Source organism: Falco punctatus (assembly GCF_963210335.1).
Source record: "Falco punctatus genome assembly, chromosome: Z".
In the NCBI taxonomy this organism is placed as follows: domain Eukaryota; kingdom Metazoa; phylum Chordata; class Aves; order Falconiformes; family Falconidae; genus Falco; species Falco punctatus.
The window spans coordinates 54,000,184-54,020,232 of record NC_137586.1 but is presented as its reverse complement, the minus strand read 5'-3'; the positions used below and the strand labels follow the sequence as shown (position 1 = coordinate 54,020,232).

Below are 20,049 nucleotides of genomic sequence, written 5' to 3'. Positions count from 1 at the left end.
CTGAACATTTTAACTGGTTCATCAACTTAACTATCACACTAAACTTGATGAGTACCATCCTGAATCTAGGTTCATTTATTCACATACATATGAGGAAAACATTATGTCCAACTATACAAAGTAAAAAGTTCCCAGCCTGCCAGTTAAGTCTTAGTTCTCCAAATTAGCATTTGAGGCTCCATTAAATGTTTTATACAATAAGGCACAGAAGTAATTTTCCATTAGAGATGGAATTGTGTACCAGATATCACTAAAACTGAAAACTATACAGACTGAAAGTCAGCATGAAAGTAGGTTGGAAGACATGCCCAGATTAGATCATGATCTCCCAACCTGAAAGTCATTTATATAGTACTGACACAAACAGATACCTGGAATCATTATTAGAGGGAAATCCCAAAGGTCTTTGCACAACATGCATTAGGACTCACTTCTGAATGCATCTGAGTCACCCAACACATGAACAATAGGCATTTCCTTGACAGGTTGTCAGGCATTCAGCTGGCATCCTAACAAGACGTGTGGTACATCTTACTGCAAAACATACGTCCGTACCTGATCCTCTGCAAATCCACAGGAAGAACCAGTGAAGCTATTAAAAGGAAGGTCTACCTTCCCACATTTGTGGGAGAGGCCACTGGACAACACTTAAATATGCCACATTCAGCTGAAGACAACAACACTACCAGACTAGAAAAAAACCTTCTTAGAAACTCTTAAATCTGCTTGTTTGTTTTATAAGCTAAGTATCAACCAGCTTTAGAGTATTCAGAATGCTCAGACCCAGGAAAACCAGCAAATTCCACCACATCAAAGCTTTTAAAACTATCTGTAGTTATCCATTTCTCACAGTAAGCTTATGTTTATTCCATATGAGTAGACTGATATTACAATTATTCTGGCAGGTGTCCAGAACACCTGGGTCTGAGGTAGGATTACACCATTAGCACTCAGAATTCTGACAGTCCCTACGTACAGGTGTTAAGCAACATCATCCTACAGGATGAACCAATTAGATTTACTCACATGCACAACTATCTTCTGAGTTGAATAGCTTCTCTAAAATCACAGCACACATTTTGCAGGTGTTGACCAGTCTTGTTTCCAAGTCTTCCCCTTCTCCTCTTATTTACATGACATGCAATAAAGACTTATATAAAAGTTAACCTACTCCAAGTTTGAGGTTATGGAGACTGTTTCAGATATAACACAGAGAGATTGACATAATTCACATAACTTCAAGATTTTGCAGCTCCTAACCATTGCCACTTCAGTACGTATTTCACTAAGTAGTACTCCTCTGGAAGTTTCTCCAAGAATCAGACTCCTATTCTGATGAAGCCAAAAACCTGAGTGGGGGTAAAAAAATTACAGTGATGTAGCATACTCAAATACAAAGAATTTGCGTATGTCATGGTTTCAAATGAGGAAAGCATGAACAAGGTTTACATGGAACAAAGTTCAAAGCAGTTGAACAGTCCCTGAATGGAACAGCCATGCAGACTTGGGAACAGATACTATTTCAGAAAAATACATCTGCAAGGCAAAGGATTCAAAACGATTGTTGTCTAGAACAGATAAATGCAAAATGTTCCAACGAAGATGGATGAAAGAATTCTCCTTGAAAAAAATACTCCTCTAGAAAAATTCTAATTAAAGCAGCTCAATACACAAGTTGTTACAGTACATGGCAAGAAGGAAAGCTTTAAAAGCGTTCTTACTTCTAACAGTGTCATTGCACAGAGGAAATTAAAACTTCAGTTCTCATTTTTTCAGTGTCCTAACAATAGAACAGAGTTGGAACTTAACTAAAGATTCTAGGAACAAAATAAGATGGAAACACTATATTGTTCTCTGAAACTGAACTTGAACTTCTGCAAAAAAATTATGCAAACCTGTACCAACAGCAAAAATGCCAGTCACAAATACATCAAAAGCTAATGACAGTTTGTTTAGTTGATCCTCTGATTTCCTTCAAGCTTTCATATGATGCTCATGATGATGATTAAATGCCTATTTACTGATTGGAAAGCTGAAATTCTCCATCACTGCAAATATACATATACATACGCAAAAACACCAAGTCAAATTTTCCTTTGAGGACTCTTTCTAGCTGAATAGACTAATTTCTGGCAATTTTCAAAGTCCTGGCATTTTATATACTGATGTGCATAAAACAAGGTGATCACTCAAAGGGGCAAGCGAATGAAAAAAGGGGTAAGTCATCTTATTCTTTACAGGATTTCCATATAAAAGTAACTTCTGCATCTACTATCTAAAAAGAAAAAAAACACTCCTCAGTTATCTGATCATCTAAAACCCTTTACCTACAAACTTCACTACTTCATGAATGTAAGTATTTTCAAGTAAGGCAGAAGTACCAACTTCCAACTTCACAGCTGAGCAAACAGCACAAGGCCACAACTGATCTGCAGAGAGTGGTAAACAGATTAGCACACAGGTAAAAATATCTTTTCAGTCCAGCTGTCAAAATTCCAGCAGTACACACTGTTCTATCACAGAGGGGAAAGATTTGATGAGTACTGTCAAATCCTGTCTCTCACCCCTGCTTTTGAATAACATGAAACAACCCATTTATTAATTTAAAAAATTAAACATCTGAGTTCTTTCCAGCCTCCTGATTATCCTGCTGCATGTTCTCTCATGCATACTTCCTTCTCCTTCTTTCTCATAATACACAGCAAACATACTTGCACATGCAAAATAACAGTCTTCCTCTGGAAAAAAAAAGTAACTAAAAAATGCACCTGCCAGAAGTGAAATAAGTCACTGGCAAATCCAAGTATTTTTCCTTTGGAAGTTTCTACCTCCATTCTTCCTCCTCAACTTCAATCTTTCTCCACCTCTTATAATCAAAACCTGTCCCTCTTTTAACCTGAAACACAGGTCAACAGGTAAGTTTAAAAGAAAACTGTAACATAAATTAAAAAGAAAGAAAAAAGCTGGTAATTAAGTGACATCATGAACCCTTCTGTCTAATTTTAGCACTGAAGTTACAGAATGGATATTTCTCCACCTGAGAAATTCTTTTGCAAGAACATAAAAAATCCTAAAGATTATGAATAGTCATGTTACTGACTTACATTTGCTAAGGAAGACCCTAAGAATTAGAGGTAGTATGGGAAAAAATTAAGAGGCCATGCCTCCATGGCTGCAGAAGCAAGGCAACCTACAAACGTATTACTGTTTTCATTTACAGTTGTATTACTGTTACGATGCAACTGGCCCGTGACCAAAGAATTATCCTTTCTGATCACAAAGAAATCTTTCAGATAATGTATTTCAGTTCTTTCCAAATACCTTTCCACACAAAAGCAGGAGTCCATAACTCTTAACTCCTCTGGACCTGTAAAGCCCTCTTTTCAAAGTAGCTAAGAAGACAAAGTTGCTTAGTAAAAAAGAAAAATGGAGTAAATCTCATCCCTCTTGCTTATGAATTAGGGGAAGAACACCAAAAAGTAGAAGGATCAGGATACCATCTAAAGTGGACTCAGCAACAGTTTCTGAAGTTAGATTTCAAGCTCAAGTGTTTAGACACGACAGCTTTTCTTAAAAAAAACAACACAACCTGCCCCAGCTCCCCAAATTTAATGTGAAATCTCAACAAAATATATGAGCAGGTTTGCTTTCTTATCCACCTATAGGGACACACTGCTTGTATTTAATGTTTAAATTTAACTCACACATTCCTGAACTTGGCAGGAGGTTAGCAATGGGACAGAAGTACAGTAGGATTCCTTAGATAAAAATCAAACTTTCAAAGAGATTATTCAGGACTTTTATTTTCTAACAGCTTGTCCTTGATTTCTGTTAAGACATATTTCTTTACAAGGGTACACAGCAGTCAGGAATTTTAGTTTCACTTTTCTTCTTAAAAGTGCTGTAATTTTAATTTTTTATATATATATAGAGAGAGAAATTTAAAAATGTTGGTATTATACAAGTTCTATTATTTTGATTTTTCCCCCCGATGTTTGAAGAAGCTAAGTGGTGGCAACACACAACATTTTACAAATTATATATATTCCTGTATTAGTGATCAAGCAGCTGTATTATTCAAAATGGTATTACCCTTAAAACTGGTATTATTTCTGTTTTGCTGCAGATTATCTGAATGAAAAAATTCTAAAACATGCTATATACTTTACTATAGATAAATGACATTCACCTATGCCCTATTTATAAACATCTGCATAAAGGAATGGGCCAACAAGAGTTTATGAAATTCAGCCCAGCCCTGCCCCAAGCAGGCAGGCATGCAGCAGCTCTGAGGAGACGCTGCTGGGTGCGGGAAGAGGGGACAGCGAGCTCGGCTGGCGCCAGCCATGTGCCTACAGCAGTGAGTAAGGGTGATCCCCTCAGCTCAGCACCCAGCAGCCTCCTCCAGGCACTGCATCTCCTTTGGCACCTCCTAGTACAGGGGAAACATCAAGCTGAGGTGAGCTCAGCAGGCGGCCATTAAGATGGCAAGGGCCGGAGCACCCGACCTGTGAGGAGGCTGCAGGGCCAGCGCTGGTTCAGCCTGGAGGGGACAGCTTTGAGTCACCTCGTGGCTGCCCCCACGCCTACAGAGGGCGAGGACTATCAAGGAGACATAGCCAGGCTCTTCCCAGTACTGCAGTACTGGAGGACAAGGGAATATAAGGAGAAACATTTTCCCTGACACAGACGGGCAGTAGAGCAGGATAACCAAGCACTCCCTATGCAACTCCCGTTCCTGCAGGTTTTCCAGACCCAAGTGGGCAAAGCCCTAATTAGCCTGGTCTGACCTGACAGCTGGGAGCAGAAGGTTGAACCAGAGACCTCCAGATATCCCTTCCAACCAGAATTACCTTACAGCTGACCCTATGAAACAAAGACACACAGTGATATAGCTGTAATGCTCATCTAGACTCTAATATTCTGTAATCACCAGCATTGTTCTGCTTTACAGACGGGAAAGACCTGCTCCCCACAGGTGAGATCTCTACTTGCCTCACCTGGAACCCTCCCCTTTCACTACAAAGGCATGCAAGAGCCATGCCTGCTAGAGTAAAATGCCAGCTTGGTTGAACCTGGAAACAGCTGCTCATTCCTTCCAGTCAGAGCATCACTATCACAGTCTTTCAGCAAGTTTCCAATACAGCTATGCCTAGAATAAAGAAACAGCTTGCCCTCCATTTTTCTTCATAGAGTTTCATTAGCTGCCAGTCTCGCCATTCAACCTCAGAGACACATGGTGCTGGGCCAACTGCTTGGGTGTCAGACAGGCTGCCGGGGTGGACAGTGATTATTACGGCTGGTATTCGGTTGTTTGCCCAGCAGCAGCTGGGTGTTTCCTTTTCCCGGCAGGCATCAGGGCCCTGAGCTGACAAATCAGCCTTAGCTGCCTTGACCAGCCTCAAGCCAGACCTCCACACGCCCTTTGCCCATGGGCTAGATCTAAGGCCTGACCCTCTGGCCATGCAGATGCTGCAGCTGCACCCAGCCCTCCTCCTGCCATAGATGTATCTCCTGCCTGCACCCCAGCGCTGACCTGTCACACTGACTTTGCCCAGGACTGTCAATGGGACCTGCTCCTGTTACTAGCCCTGCCCTGCACACAGTCAGTGAGGATGCTGCCCCTGCCTGTGCTCTGGTCACCCCCAGCTCCTGGTTTGTTATGCCTTGTGAAGCAGCCCTGGTCTTGCTGCTCCTCACAAATAAAGAACCACATGCTGAAGCCATGAATGAGCACAGATGCTAATGAAGATGAGAGAGGATTTGCATCCTCTTTGCCAGTACTGAGCAGTCTCACAGCAGCGCCTGCTGCTGCTGCTCAAAGGCTGGGTCAACTAGCTGGGGAGTAGCTCTGCTGACAAGGACTGGGAGATCCCAGTGGACAGCAAACCAAACGTGACTCAGCATTGTGTCCCTGTATCACTGAAGGCAAACAATGACACGGGCTAGATCAGCAAGAAAAAGGCCATCAAAACAAGAGATGCAATTATCCTACCTTACGTGGCACTTAGGCAACATCCTACATCATTAGGAAGTGACTGAAGGCTTCATTACTTCTATGCCACTTAGTTTTACATTGTGAATCTTCCCCTGTATTATTTTCTTTTAACCCATTAATATCTGCCTCCTGGGTTGTTTTTCATATTCAGCAGTACCGCTATACTGACAACTATGAAATAGGTCATTCTAGATTAGTTCTAACGTTCATTATTGATTTTCTAATTAAACGTAACATTCCTTAGTTCCTAGGTTTTTGGATGTTCCTAAGTCACATGATCTTAGCTATACAAGGCCCTCTGAAAAGCAACTGTAGCTTGTCTAAGCATCTGTACAATATTGTACAGGAACACCCCTTTATGTTTTAACATTCTACAGAAAACTATAAAATAAAAACATCTGAATGACATCACAGGCCTTCCTGAGCCCTAAGGAATATGTTTATTCATAAGTATTCCCCCATTCATTCTCCAGTGTATAAGCTTACAAAGTCACTAACACTCGGATGCCACCAACTTTTGCCATGGTTCACAATCCAGTGATGATTTGCTCTTTCCCATTCCTGTTCTACAGTGTTAATCAAACTAGAAGTCTTGCTGCAGAGCTGACCTGCAGTACTGGTTTTTTCCCCCCAGCTCTGGTTCTGTGGAAGCAATGCTCAGATATCAAGCCGTAAGAAATTTCTAGAGCCTGTTCTCTTATTCTTGTTATTTAAAGAAGTCACAGTACTGTAAACACCAACCAATGCAGAAGCAGCCTATTAACAATCTCAATACTTCACTGTAAACCTTCTTCCACCTTAACCTCTGTATTCTTCAAGTAGACTGAAAGAGCAAAAAAATAACCCCTCTCTGCCCCCACAACATACATAAATGTTACCCACGTGTAACATCCAAGAACAACTGTTGTCAAGGGGCTAACAAGTTCGAACTGTGCCTCTCAGTGACCAGAACCCTGAATTAATATACTGTACACACAGAATTTTACCTCATTAGTGAGACCAAAAAAAGAGAAACCCGAGAAGAAACATATGTAAGCTACAACTGTGGCATGCATTTTTGATAATGCACTAAATAATGTCCTTCCAAACCCTGGATTCCGAGGGCCTGGATTTCTGAAGTCATGACCAGGCAGTCTCAGGGCAAGTGGAGGCCTGAGAATTAAAAGAAAATGAAAGACATCTTCATTCAAAGGCTGTTTTGAGAAACCAACTGCATGTTTCTATATATAGCTGTTGTCTTACCTTTACTGCTATAAACTAGGTTTTACTTCAGTTTTAATCAAAGAGGTAAAGTAGTAATTTACCATTCATAAGACTTCAACTTTTGAAAAATCATCATGTTTAAAGAATTCACAACAAAGAACAACACAGCTGGAATCACTAAAAAATTTTTATTGAAATGATAGCCTTGCAGGCTGAACATAAAAACAAAATACATGTCCAGCATCAGCAACATCTTAGAGCAGTGGTTTGTCACAGAAGCATCTCATGAGTTACAACCTGTTATAAATATGATGCAATAGAAACAACAAGCAGGATAGGAGACAAAACCAATTTTTGTTTTTATTTTAAATATTGGCATGGATTTACAGTCAGAAATAATTCTTCAATGAATAGACCTTCAAAGGAATTCCAAGAAGACTACATGCTAGTCCTTGCCTCTAATCTTTTATACTCGGTACAGCCCATCACTACCCCTACCTACAGTCCCGTATAAGCCACCAGTGAATTAACATTCCTACAAAATCTCACCAGGATTTTTCTGCTTGGACAGTGTGGCACTTGCATAAAGCACACTAGGGGAAGAAGGTTGCCACATCTTCTGAACTGGAAATTAATTAGGAGTAGTCATTCTTATTAAGTATATTTATTAGTCTGATAACAGCTGGCTATCAGCCCAAAATATTAAAATAATTTAAAAAATATATGTACCACTTAAGAAAAATATAACTCAGTTCGTGTATGCTAAAATGGAAGAAAACATAGCTGTTTTTTTCAGAAGATGAGAACTTGCTATTATTTTCAGTGTGCTAACAGAGGAAGTGATTAGTAAGTAGAAACATGAAACCCCATACTATGTTTGTAGATGCAACGTAGCAGCAAATTACCAGAATTTGAAATTATCACTTACCAAAATCTACTCTTGTTAGTATGCACTGCATTGGATGGTCAGTTGTATGCCTTGTCGTTGTTGCACCACTTTCATAACAAGTTGCACAGAGATCGTAATCGTAGCAAATTAAACACTTGTATCTGCGACCTCGAAAATTTCCTTTTAAACATGCATCACAGCTGACACCTGTAAACAAATAAAATTGCTTTAAAACAGCAAGAAATTAACTTTTTTTTATAAGAGGCAGATTTGTTGCTGTCACTGCTCAACAACTAAAAGGAGCCAGCCATCTCTGACATGTACAGCTGACTCAATTTTTAAATGTATTTATGTCTAAAGATACTGCTCTTCCAAATTCAGTATTTTGAAATCTTGAAGTAAAGTAAGGGTAGACTCAAGCACTTGAAATAATAATACGTTAAGTTACAAAATTTCTTCAGGCATATCTTCCTACAGGCACCTTTACATACTTTGACCATTCAGTTAGGAATCTTGGGCTAAACACTCTTAAACTAAACGGTATAATGGTTGATGGAGACACACAATCCCCACCCCTGCACCCCCCAATAAGCAAACCAACTGCTGACAAAAATGCACTAGCTTTTCTGCCTTTACTTTTGCACTTCCTAATACTTTAATTCTGGAGAATATCGTAACCACCCCTGACATATGTGGGGTAGAAATTAGCAGCTTTTCTCATTTTAAATAAGAGGAAAAAGTTAACGTGTTTCTTGAAGTTAGGCTACATCCGTTCTCTCCACCCTATTTCTTTCTCAAGCTCAATCTTTATACTGTAAAGGAGCCACACTGCATGTGTCAGAGAAAGGCGTTACAGGTTCCAAAGGTTTTCATTTTTCTCTGTGTAGTTTCAGTTTGCTCTTGGTTACTTGGTTAAGTGCAGGCGAAATGTCATCACCTTGTAATCTGTCAAGTTAACACAAACTTCAATTGCAGCAGCAAATTCAGGGCCTCCATAAAAAGAAACCAGTGAATACAATTAAGGCAAGGTTTGCATCAATATCCCCTTTCAGCATCAGCTAAGGCATGTTCTTCATAGCATAGTACAAGAACAGACAACTTTAGAGAAATAAAACTGCCAGAACAAAATAATCACATTATTCACCTCCCTATATTTTAAGCCTAACTGCTAGAGGATTGCTGTTAATTACAGATTTTTTTTTACATTTTTTGTTGTGCTACTCCACTCTGGAGCATTTGAACAGAAACTTCACCACACCTAATGCAGGAATGCAACAGTAAGTAATTTCTTTAAAACCCCTGCTACTTGTTCAATGGCATCATTATTTAGATGAACAGTAGACAAAATTACTTTTTTCCCCCTTTAGCTTCTCTAGCTACAGGGATAGCTTAAGGCACTATCTAACAGTTTCTAATGTCTAAGCACCATGCTTGTATGAATACTGAACCTATTTCTTTAGTTGCCTCACTCAGTATCTACTTTGAAAGACTCCCTGCATGGAGTAGCACTTTAAAAGAAAGTATTTCAAGCATCTTTGTTAACAGCCTCAAAGAACTGCATTTTGAGGATGGCCCTGTTACCATCTTCAAAATTTTGTTTTGTTGTTGGGTTTTCTTAAAATCTTTCTCACTTGACATGCTTTTTTCTGAAGGACCTATAACAATCTTTGATGACTAGGACAGTGAGAGCAACCTAACTTCTGAGAGCACCTGTTTGTTAACTCTGTAGAATGAATTTAATTGCTTCATATCATTTGTTTGCTTTTCCCATATAGAGATCAATAAAATTTTACCTATGCAGCATCCATATCTCCTCAACATGCTACACATAAAACACGTATCAGTTACTGGCAGCAGTGCAAGTCTTTGTTGCTTACTTAACTTTCTAGAAAACAAGTTGATCAGCAAGTTAGACACTGAAGTAAGGAGACTAGTTTAACCTACAGTCTGTCAGACACTAACAGCTTTCCTGATGAAGTATTAAGCCATGGTTCTCCAGTAAATTGTATTCTCCCCACTTTTTTTTTCCTTTAAAGGGCTCAGAACAGTTGATTTAATGCAGATGTAAGCCTCTTTGCAACAAACTCTTCCTGTCACATGCCCTCTCAAACATCTAGATCGTTTCTACTTGAAGACAGCCATGTTCTTAAGAAGTTTTAATTTACATGCAACAGCAACCCCCACACACTCTGTGATACTAACTTTGGAGAAATTCAGCCACAAACATAAATCACAACATAATGTTTGTATTTAAAACTTAATAACATTTCCAGTGGAAATGTACAAAGTCTTCAAACAGATTAATTTTACTTCCTACGACCAATTACCAGACAGCCTACAATCTAATTAGAACAGAAAAATTAACATTAGCATAACACATCACTATGGCTGGTGAAGTCAGACCAAGAGAGTAACAAAGTTAGGGACAGCAGGCTCTCTGCATCTCCCGAAGTTGACATTTTGCCACAACAACCATATCCTCCCCCCTTGGGAAACGGGCTAACGGCAGGGGATGTACCATGTTACTTTTATATCCTTTTGTATAGCAGTGAATGAAAGCCACAAAAGGGAATATGGTAATTAAAAGTCTCCGTTTGGGAGTTAAACCCATGTTTAAATCCCCAGACCTCCCTCTGTATCCAGTAGGGCCCCTTTTCCAGAAGTTGCATCACTTATTCTTTCCTTTTTACAACAGTTTCACTGAAGTCAAGGCTGTTAACAGTTCTTCCTGTTCTTCAAGCCTATCACTTGGCTGCCAAAACCTCATCCATCTATTCCAACCTAGATCTGGAAACCAAAATGTCCAGGCAAATAATCTCCTCCCAACCTCTTCTTTCTACTACTGTAAACACTTACTTCTTTATCAAAGGTTTGATTTGGTTTTTTCTACTTTAATCTTTACATCAACTGAAATTCCAGAAGCTCCTTTCCCCTGCACAAACCCCAAACACTCAAAGATAACACAAGACAGTCAGCACAGCATCTCTTCTACCAGGTGCCTATCCAACATTTCCCTGCATTTACCTTACACCTGCAAATACAGCAGATACACTACAGATTCAAGAATGTCAGATTAACCTGAACATAATCATAATAAACACAGGTTTTGAGAAAAAAACATGGTCTGGAGGGGTTCACTTTGAAGCAAACACCAAACCAAAAGAAGAGCCTGAAGAAGGTGTGACAAGGATTTAGATACTCAGCAGACATTTCTGACTTGCACAAAATGCTACTGACTTTTAAAAGAATCCTTGAATGGAATCCCACTAACCCTGAATGAATTGCTATTTGATGAGAACTTCAAATTCACCTTTTGCAAAGCAACGGTTTAGAATGATCAGAGTAAAAATTATCCATTTTAGTTACAGGTTAAATTTTCATCATCATAGATGATAGAGGCGAATTCCTCAAATTTTCTTCTACTTTGTTATTGCTATACAAGTACCCAATATACTGCATAACATATATCATGTCTAATTAAAATCTTGCTGCTCAGTGGCAGTTCGGGGGTTTTTTTAATACAACACCGTTCCACTAGAGGGAAGCATTGTGCTAAAAGCCTAAGGAGTTTTGGTTCACATTACCTTTGATTACCAAGTTTCAAGCTCTGAAAGTTTATTCTGCAGTATTCCCTCACGGTATCAACAGTTTCAGCCTCTCCAGCTTCACATTTTGAGTGAAATGAAGTAGGAGATAGCTAACAGTCCCGTTAATAAAATACAGTTTACCCCTTCAATAAAAAATTCTTACTACATTTAATGTGAAGTCACCCTACATCTTCACCTAATCCAAGCCAAAGACTTCAGGGAAGGTATCACACAACCATTTTTATGTAGCATGCTGAATAGTGATTTAAAAAAAAATAAAACAAAACATAATAAATAAAAAACCCCCACAACACAAAAAAACTCCAAACAAACTCAGAACTCCTCCTCTCCCCAACACTTTTCATACTTTGATCCTGATAGCCAGATATAACTTGCTCTTATGACATGGAATTGGTTTTGCTAGGCATTAACTGAAATGAAAGCAACTTCTCCTAAGTTTAACAGAGAGACCAAAGGAAGCACATAATCTGATTTCATAATGGAGAGAATAATGCTGGACAGACACATGGTTCAAAGATTACATACATCAGGATTAATTTGTTTTTACAATTACAAGCAAAGAAATGTCCTGAATGTCCCAAGCCATTACTGTCTCAGATAGACAGCCACCTGTAACAGAGCACAGGCGGTTTTGCCCATAGTATCTGAGGAGGCCAAGTGGGGAATCAGACTAACAATATTAAAAGCACAATAATCTGGCCCAGATAAAAGTGACCTGAGAAACTGTGGAGAACTCAACAAGTTGGTTTTTTTCTTATGAAGAACATATGGTCAAAGATAAGCTATATAGACACACTGAAATATGTTCCTGCCTCAAACAATGTGAGCAGCTAAATCTTATCAATGCTTTGTATCATGTGATTTTTAGAAATTTCAGAGAAAACGCCACCCAGTAATCACCAGAAAACACATACAAAGCCTGCACCTGAAGTATTCAAACAGTGAAGACAACAACATTCAGCTCCTGAGGGCAGTATTTAATCCTTGTGCCGTCCCTGAGAATCAATGAATTCCTGAACAATACACTGGAAAAAACTAGGTGCACAGGCTTCACCATTTAACATACTTGCCAGCAGTTAAGTGTCCAAAACCCAACTTTATGGCCTGTAGTTCAGGTACTGCTTTTAATTCATCAGTAAGAACAACTGAACTGATTTAATGTCCCAACATAAATACAAAATTAGCCTGTCAAAGACTCCTCCACAATGAAAATGCCAGTTACATAAGCATTTCTCCCCACCTTACCTAAAGCACTAAAGGGGTTCACCCTTCTCAAAGAACACATTCTTTTATATATTATATATAGATATATACACACACACACACACATTACATATACATGTACCACTGAATTTCAAGGGGACTGGACAAACTTCAAGGTTTCTACCTTTTAAAATCACCTTCTAAAAGCCCCAACTTAAGCATGCAATGGAAGTTAAAAAGTAGTGCTGCCTCTTTCGTGGTACAAAAGTTTGCAACCTATGTAGTGCATTTAGATGTTCTGAGGATCACAAGTAACACTACTTTTAACATGCACCTGATACATTTCACTGCAAGACGTTCTTTCAGTGGAGTTCACTTGTTTCGGCTTTGGGAATTTCTTTTTGGTTTTGTTTGGATGGGTTTCTTTATCATCTTTTTATGTTCTGTTTTTAATACATTTGCTGAACATCAGCTCCCTCATCTGTAGTCTGCATGCCACATGGCAACCCCAGGCCTTAAAGCAAGACATTCTATTTAAGTGGTTCAGTTGTTTCTAAGACTTAAGATAGGAAAATATATGCCACTTGATAACATTTAAAAAAAGAAATGCCAAACATTTCTTACTTCAGTAGCCTCATTCTTAATGCAGGCTACCTAATTTGAGAGGTTAACTTCCAGGAACAGAAATTTCATGTTTCTATGAAAATTTCACCAGAAATTCAGCCAAACCATAGAACTTTAACTTTTTTTTCTCCTCACATTTACTAAAGCAGATTGTGAGAACATACATCAAGTATACTCCATATATACCGTATCTCAAGAGCATACTTCATCACCATTGCAGCTCCAAGTGCTGAACAGAAAATTCACACCCCTGAACTAACTAAAACGCTCCATCCCCCCATACATCCTGTGTACAACAGGGCTGAATATACAGTATCTTCCTATAGCAGAGTGGAAGGAGAAACAACCAGACTAGCATGTCTGCAGGAAGAACCAGTAGGATTAAAGCTGCAGGAAGAGATTACGTTGACCTAGAACTGGAAAGAAAGGGAGGAGGAGGAAAGGAAGGTAATCAGGCAGGCCTATTAGACCAGAACGGCAAAAAAGACTTTTTTTCTGAACAGCACTCCTCCTTCTCCTTTGTCTCCAGAGTCTGGAGTACAAACAGATCCCCAAATCTAGCCATCTCCCTGTCATCAACAAGTTTCATAAAGCCCACTTGCACAGTGTCTGGTACTTGTCTAGAGTGTCTAAAAAGAAAGAATCAAGCAGTATGGCTTGCCCAGCAATTTCCAGCCTTAGTCCTAACACATGACCATCAGTCAGCCTGCTACCAAAAGGAATTTTTCCATTTTTGCTTTCGCATCGCCAAGTTGTGGAAGTTATAACAGTTTCAGTTATCTAGGGCATCAGGAACACGTGATTAGTGAGCATGGCAAAACAAGCCCAGCATTAAGCAGGAATCATGCAGGAGAGATGGCACCCCACAGCAACAGTCACCTGCCTTTCCCATGAAACTGTCCTTTTCTCTCCCGATTTCCCCAATTCATTCATTTGCTACGCCTTTCAATTCTGACACCACAATAAGAACCTCACACAGCTCACTGTCTCACATCTGTTTCAGAGGTGCAGCAGAATGCATGTCTATTCCATTCTCAGAACAGTCTGTTCTGTGCACCAAGGCAGCCAGGGAAGAGTGTTCCACGCACAAACTAGTACATGGCAGGGTAATTAAACTTACCATCTTAAGGTCTATGTGTAAGGGATGAAACAAAGTTGTGCTAGTTACCTTCATTTTGCTGCTTCCTAACCTGAATCTGTAACCTTTGTAAGTCAGTCCATCCATTTCTATTTGATTACACAAATGATTGTAATGGTGTAGTACTAAAATCAGGCAAAGAACAAGACAGCCATTACAACCACTTACATTTCCCTAACACATCATTGAAAATTCACTCAATACTGAAAACATCACTCAACATTTCTTCTCCAGATCTAACTTTCAAAGGAAAGCCACAGCATCTAACTGTAACACGCAGGGCTGCTTTTACTCCTTCGAAAAACATACAGAAATGCTGATTAAGTATTGGTAGTTCTTCATCATTTTAATCGAAAGATTCCTCAGTAGTCTTACTTTAGGATTCACTACTCTCACAGGCAGGTTCTACATATCTCTCATGTACCAACCACACCACCCAGTAGATGACATCCCATGACACCAGTGACATTTATATAGCAGGTCCAAGAACAACTTTGCCACCATCAGTGCAAATATAAACACTAAGTGAATATTTTAGTTTTTTGAAATGGATCCCAGAAACACTGGTGGTTCTACTACCACCTTAGCTCAAAGAAAGAACTTGTTTTCTTACAATGACAGATGGATGATATAACAGCCATCTAGTAAACCCTGTGCAATTTTCCTTTATTTATCACCTTTTCCAAAAAAGTTCCAACACAACAAACAGCCATCAATATGTATTTATTGATTTCTGCCCAAAAATCATTGTGATTTTCCCAAGCACCAAATCACTGAAATAGGAGATAATATACAAATAATTCTGTATGATGAGGTTTAAATATTGCTCATTTATTCTGACCTGAAATAGGCCAAAATAGGTTCTGTACAAGGACACACATATAACCTTGATCAGTTCTTGTCCATATTAAACGTATATTCTCTCTACATAATAAAAAGAGCAATCACTTTCTTTATAGAAGTTTTACATACAAATCTGCAGATTCTTTCAACTCTCTAAATATACTGCTGGGACACCTCAGACACAAACCAGAAACTGCTCTAAAGGCTGCTGGAAACTCTGGACTCACTATCTAGACATCATTTTACTGAGAATCACTATACAGCCTATGATGGAAAAAAACTACTTTCCTGACAAGCTGGGTGGAATAGCTTCCCATTATCCATGATCAGAGCAAACTTGTCTACACTGAAAAGACAGAGGAAAAAATGCACATCCCTGTGCCAAAACACAGAAAGCAAGCATGAATGAAAAAAGGATTTTAACAAGTTCATAGGAGTCCTTGGAAACTCATTCAGGTAAGATGAGAAAGCAGCTGCAGGAGACCAATTCTGAAAACACATTTTTTAACTAGCCTACGCTGTTTCTATCTAAGAAATTTTGTATAGTAAAATGTAAATGTGGGATCCACCTTTACTAGAGGATAGCTTTTATGTTTGAAACCTGCTAGAAGAATATTTGCTATGCCTTCTATTTTATTACTTTTGCAAGTTACCGTAAACATAAGACGGAAACAAACCACTTTCTCCAGATATATTAGCCAAAAAAAAGTGTATTAAATAGTCTTGTTTTATAGGCCTCATATCCTGATCAGACTCTTCACTAACTATTCCTTAAATTCAGACAGTGAAAACTAGGTTAGTTTTAAGCCCTGGCCTCCTATAGCAAAAATGTTTTCCGAGTATCACTGACTTCCGTATCATCAAGAAAAGCTGTCAAGTATCTTCTCTGACTAGATTATTACATTTAACATATCTAAACATTTAGAAAGCAGCAGAATTCTTAACCTGTCGTGAAAACTGATTCACAGTGAAAGGTTTTGCCAGACATGTTGAAGACTTAAAGCAGAACGATGAACAGTGTACATTGCAAGGATTTTTCATCAAGCAGATGTGGATTTCTAACTTAGTATTTGATACTCTGTCCATCCATCTCTTATCATTCAATTAATATAATTTAATTTGGCCATCAAATCCATCACAACGTGAAAGCCTGCTAAAGTACTGTTAATACATTAAAATTAAATAAATTGCAACGCATTTATCAGAGCACAGAAAGTTTGTGGTGTGGCAGCAAAGAGAACTGGCACCAGACATGACCTTATTTAAGAACTCTGTTAATCTGGGAAATGGCAAACAGCATGTGAATTCTATTAACAGAGAAATACTTATACTGAGGAAGCTGTAAACAGTGCCCAGGCAAGAAAGCAACAGTAACAGCACTGGTCTAAATCCTGTATCTAGTAAAATCAGTCTCAAAGTTTCTCATTTAGTAGGACAGGAACAGGTTCCTCAGTTTCTTCCAGGGCTAGAGACAACAGAAATACGCAGCTCAGACAAACAGCTGAAAGAGAACTGGGCTGGGGGGGAAGAACATCACACACAAGTGAGTTTTATAGGTGTAAGAAACATGAAGAAACACTTGAGAAAATCCTACGAAGAAATTAAACTGAAGAACTGCTATTTCTCTGTTGAGCCCTGCAAGAATAATGAGATTACCTTATAAAAAAATAAATATTTGCATATTTTGGTTTAGAGCATTATTCAAGACTGACAAAAAAAGTAAAAAAAGACCAAGGAGAACAAGACACATGTTGAATCAGGCATGGGAAAGAACGGAGCTGTATGGCTCAACTGAGCAGAAAACTCAATAGTCTTGAGTCCTTTTTCTACAACCCACTGTTTCAGGCAGGTAAGAGAAAAACATCAATACTCAACACACCTAGTAGAGGCAAAATTCATCAGTTTGCCTTGTAGATTATTACCTTTGCAAAAAGATTAGCAGAAATTAAATACACTATTTAGGTGCACCCTATACATAGCTCTGGTGTCTGGAATACACTCAGCTTTACTTCCTTTTGTGCTATCAGTCACTCCTGACCTTCTTAAACATTCCTCATGTATGCAAGTGTGGCAACCTTTTCTCTCCTGCAGTGCAGAGAAGAGGTAAGAATTGCACAGGCCAGGCAGCAGTGCAGAAAGCAGGCAGCATGGCTGGGCAACCAAAGAGCTAGAAGTGAAAGGCAAAGTTTTCATGCAGTAAGCACTCCTGCTCTCCCTGTAACACCTTGTGATTACAGCATGTCTCACGACAGCCAAGACTTACAAAAAAGACTTGCGCAAGGTGGTCTGGAAATACACTGACTTTTCATGTCAGAAAAATACATCCAGAAAGCAGCTGGGAGAGGGAAGGAAAAAAGAACAAGTGGTTCTCCTCTCCACTAAAGCAAGCAGCAATACCTATTTCACAGCAGGCAGCCATACCTAGATTCCTATCATCCAATCAAGTTTACAGAGAGGAGCACAAGAACACTTTCAAGCCTACAGTCTACCTTTAAAGTCCAATTAAAATGGCACCACAATGTCATAAAAGGAATTTATCTTTCCTTAACACCACAAGAGGTCTAGGAACTTGTAAAAAGAACTGAGTTTCTCTGAACACAAGACAGTATGATAATGTAAATTTAATTTTAAAAATGGCAATAGGAAGTTAAAAACCTACTGTATATTCATTTAAGTAGTAGCAATGTTCTACCCTGGGCCTTCTCAGCCATTTTTCTTACTATGAACATAAACAGACTGCCTTGGCAACCACTTTTACTCCCACTCCGCTACAGAGAATAACTTCTTAGGCTGGTAACATGACTGCAAAAACTACAATTGCTTATGATGTGAAAGCTACAACAGAAGAATACGGTAGGAAATACAGTAACCTAAAGCAAAAAAATGTTTCATGCCTGCTTTGGTCAGGCTTGGAGTTTGTTCCATTCCTCTCTTCCCCTCCTTTCTGATTCAGCATGGCTTATACTTCTTTATTAATTGCTGATAGGTTCCCTGGATTGGCAACCCAGCCATTTGCCAGCCACACCAAATGCCTACCTTTGTCTTATTAAAAAAAAATTCATTTAGCTTTATTATTTGTAGTTTCTTTTTTCTTCTCCTTTTATACCACATATGCATAAAACCCCAAAGATTATCAGAATATTACCTTCTGAACACTTCCCTGACAGTCCCATTCATCCTTTACACATACTTCCAACTTACTTTGCAGAATAATTTACTAACCACGCTATTTGAAAATAATGAGTTCAGATCATTTTCCTAAATAGCTTTCCATCTATCACTAAACACTAAAAGTCATTACTGATTTACAGATTACAGTTCATGAGTCTCCAGGATTTAAGTCTTTTTACTGTAATTAGCTCAATCTCTTAAAGAAAATATTTTTATTTAAGAAAAACTGCTTTAAAAGGATATTTCTGTTCAAACCTGTCCTCAAAGTAAACCTGATTCTCAGGAAAAACACTACACAAATGGATTTTTATTCCAACACACCAAAAAGGAAAGAATCACTTGGGACAAGTATAAAAAATAATTAATTGCAGGTCTGTCAAACCAGATAAAAAGGGATCAATTTACTGTAGAAAATATAAAATGTAAGTTCATCAGCTTCACTATTATTTTGCCATAAAATCCCAACTGTATTCAGAAATTTAAGTGCAGGAAGAGAAAGTTCATTTTTATTCCTAGAACCGAAAGCAACCACCTACAATTTCCAAGTGAAAAACAATATCTATTTTTAACCCTATAGAAACTGAAGATACGTTAAGGTCAGCATTTAGAGCACCTATTTTCAGCTGGAGGGGGAAACAACTACTCTGAAGAAAATAATCACTGTGGTTTCAATGTAACTGTTCTGTTGCAGGTAGAAACACTAGAAGGCAAAATAAAGGATCAAAACTGGCGATATTTTGTTCCATCCTGCCAAAACTCAGATCTCTCAAATCCTCATGTTAAATTTTAATGAAGCAAGTTGCCAAGTACTCTGATGTACACCACAAGCGTCAGACAAATACCACAATTTCCATCACCTTGCTCCAGGCAAAAGCCTTCTGCAGCCCCTCATCCTTACTATGAATAGGACACAGTCATTCAGCCTTGCCCTAGAACAAAACATTCAGAATTAAACAATGTCACAAGCATTTGGGAAACTACACTAGCAGAAAAGATCAACAGCCAGATGAAACAGTCTGAACTTGAAGAGTTGCAGCGGAATACTCAGTACAGGAACCTAATTTAACAACCAGATGACAACTAAAAAAAAATAAAATATCTAATTTCCCACAAAGTTCTAAAAATTTGGAAATTGAGCTTTAACAATGAAGACATTTTTCTAAATTAAAGTATCACAGCAATTTATAGAAATGTTTTTATTTGCTGAACTACAGGACTAAAACAGATGCTTAATAATACAGCATTTTATCAAACACATAACATATCCCACTTCATAATTTAAGAAACAAGGAAAGGGAGTGTCAAAACCCATTAAGCCTACTCTTACTATAGGCTCAGATGCCATGCTGCAGTTACAAAATGTGCAAATCAG

The 20,049-nt window shown here is 38.6% G+C and overlaps 1 protein-coding gene across 3 annotated transcripts in view; it reads right to left on the bottom strand.

Annotated features, from left to right (window-relative positions):
• KCMF1 (potassium channel modulatory factor 1) overlaps positions 1-20,049 on the bottom strand; it is a 56,216-nt gene that overhangs the window by 19,516 nt on the left and 16,651 nt on the right. For 2 of the 3 annotated variants that reach the window (XM_080372059.1, XM_080372061.1), the window contains exon 2: positions 8,130-8,297. In XM_080372059.1, the coding sequence (XP_080228185.1) occupies positions 8,130-8,297 (168 nt within the window). Of the gene's footprint in view, positions 1-8,129; positions 8,298-19,534; positions 19,702-20,049 lie in introns of those variants that run through there. The other variant, XM_080372060.1, reaches the window with a different exon arrangement.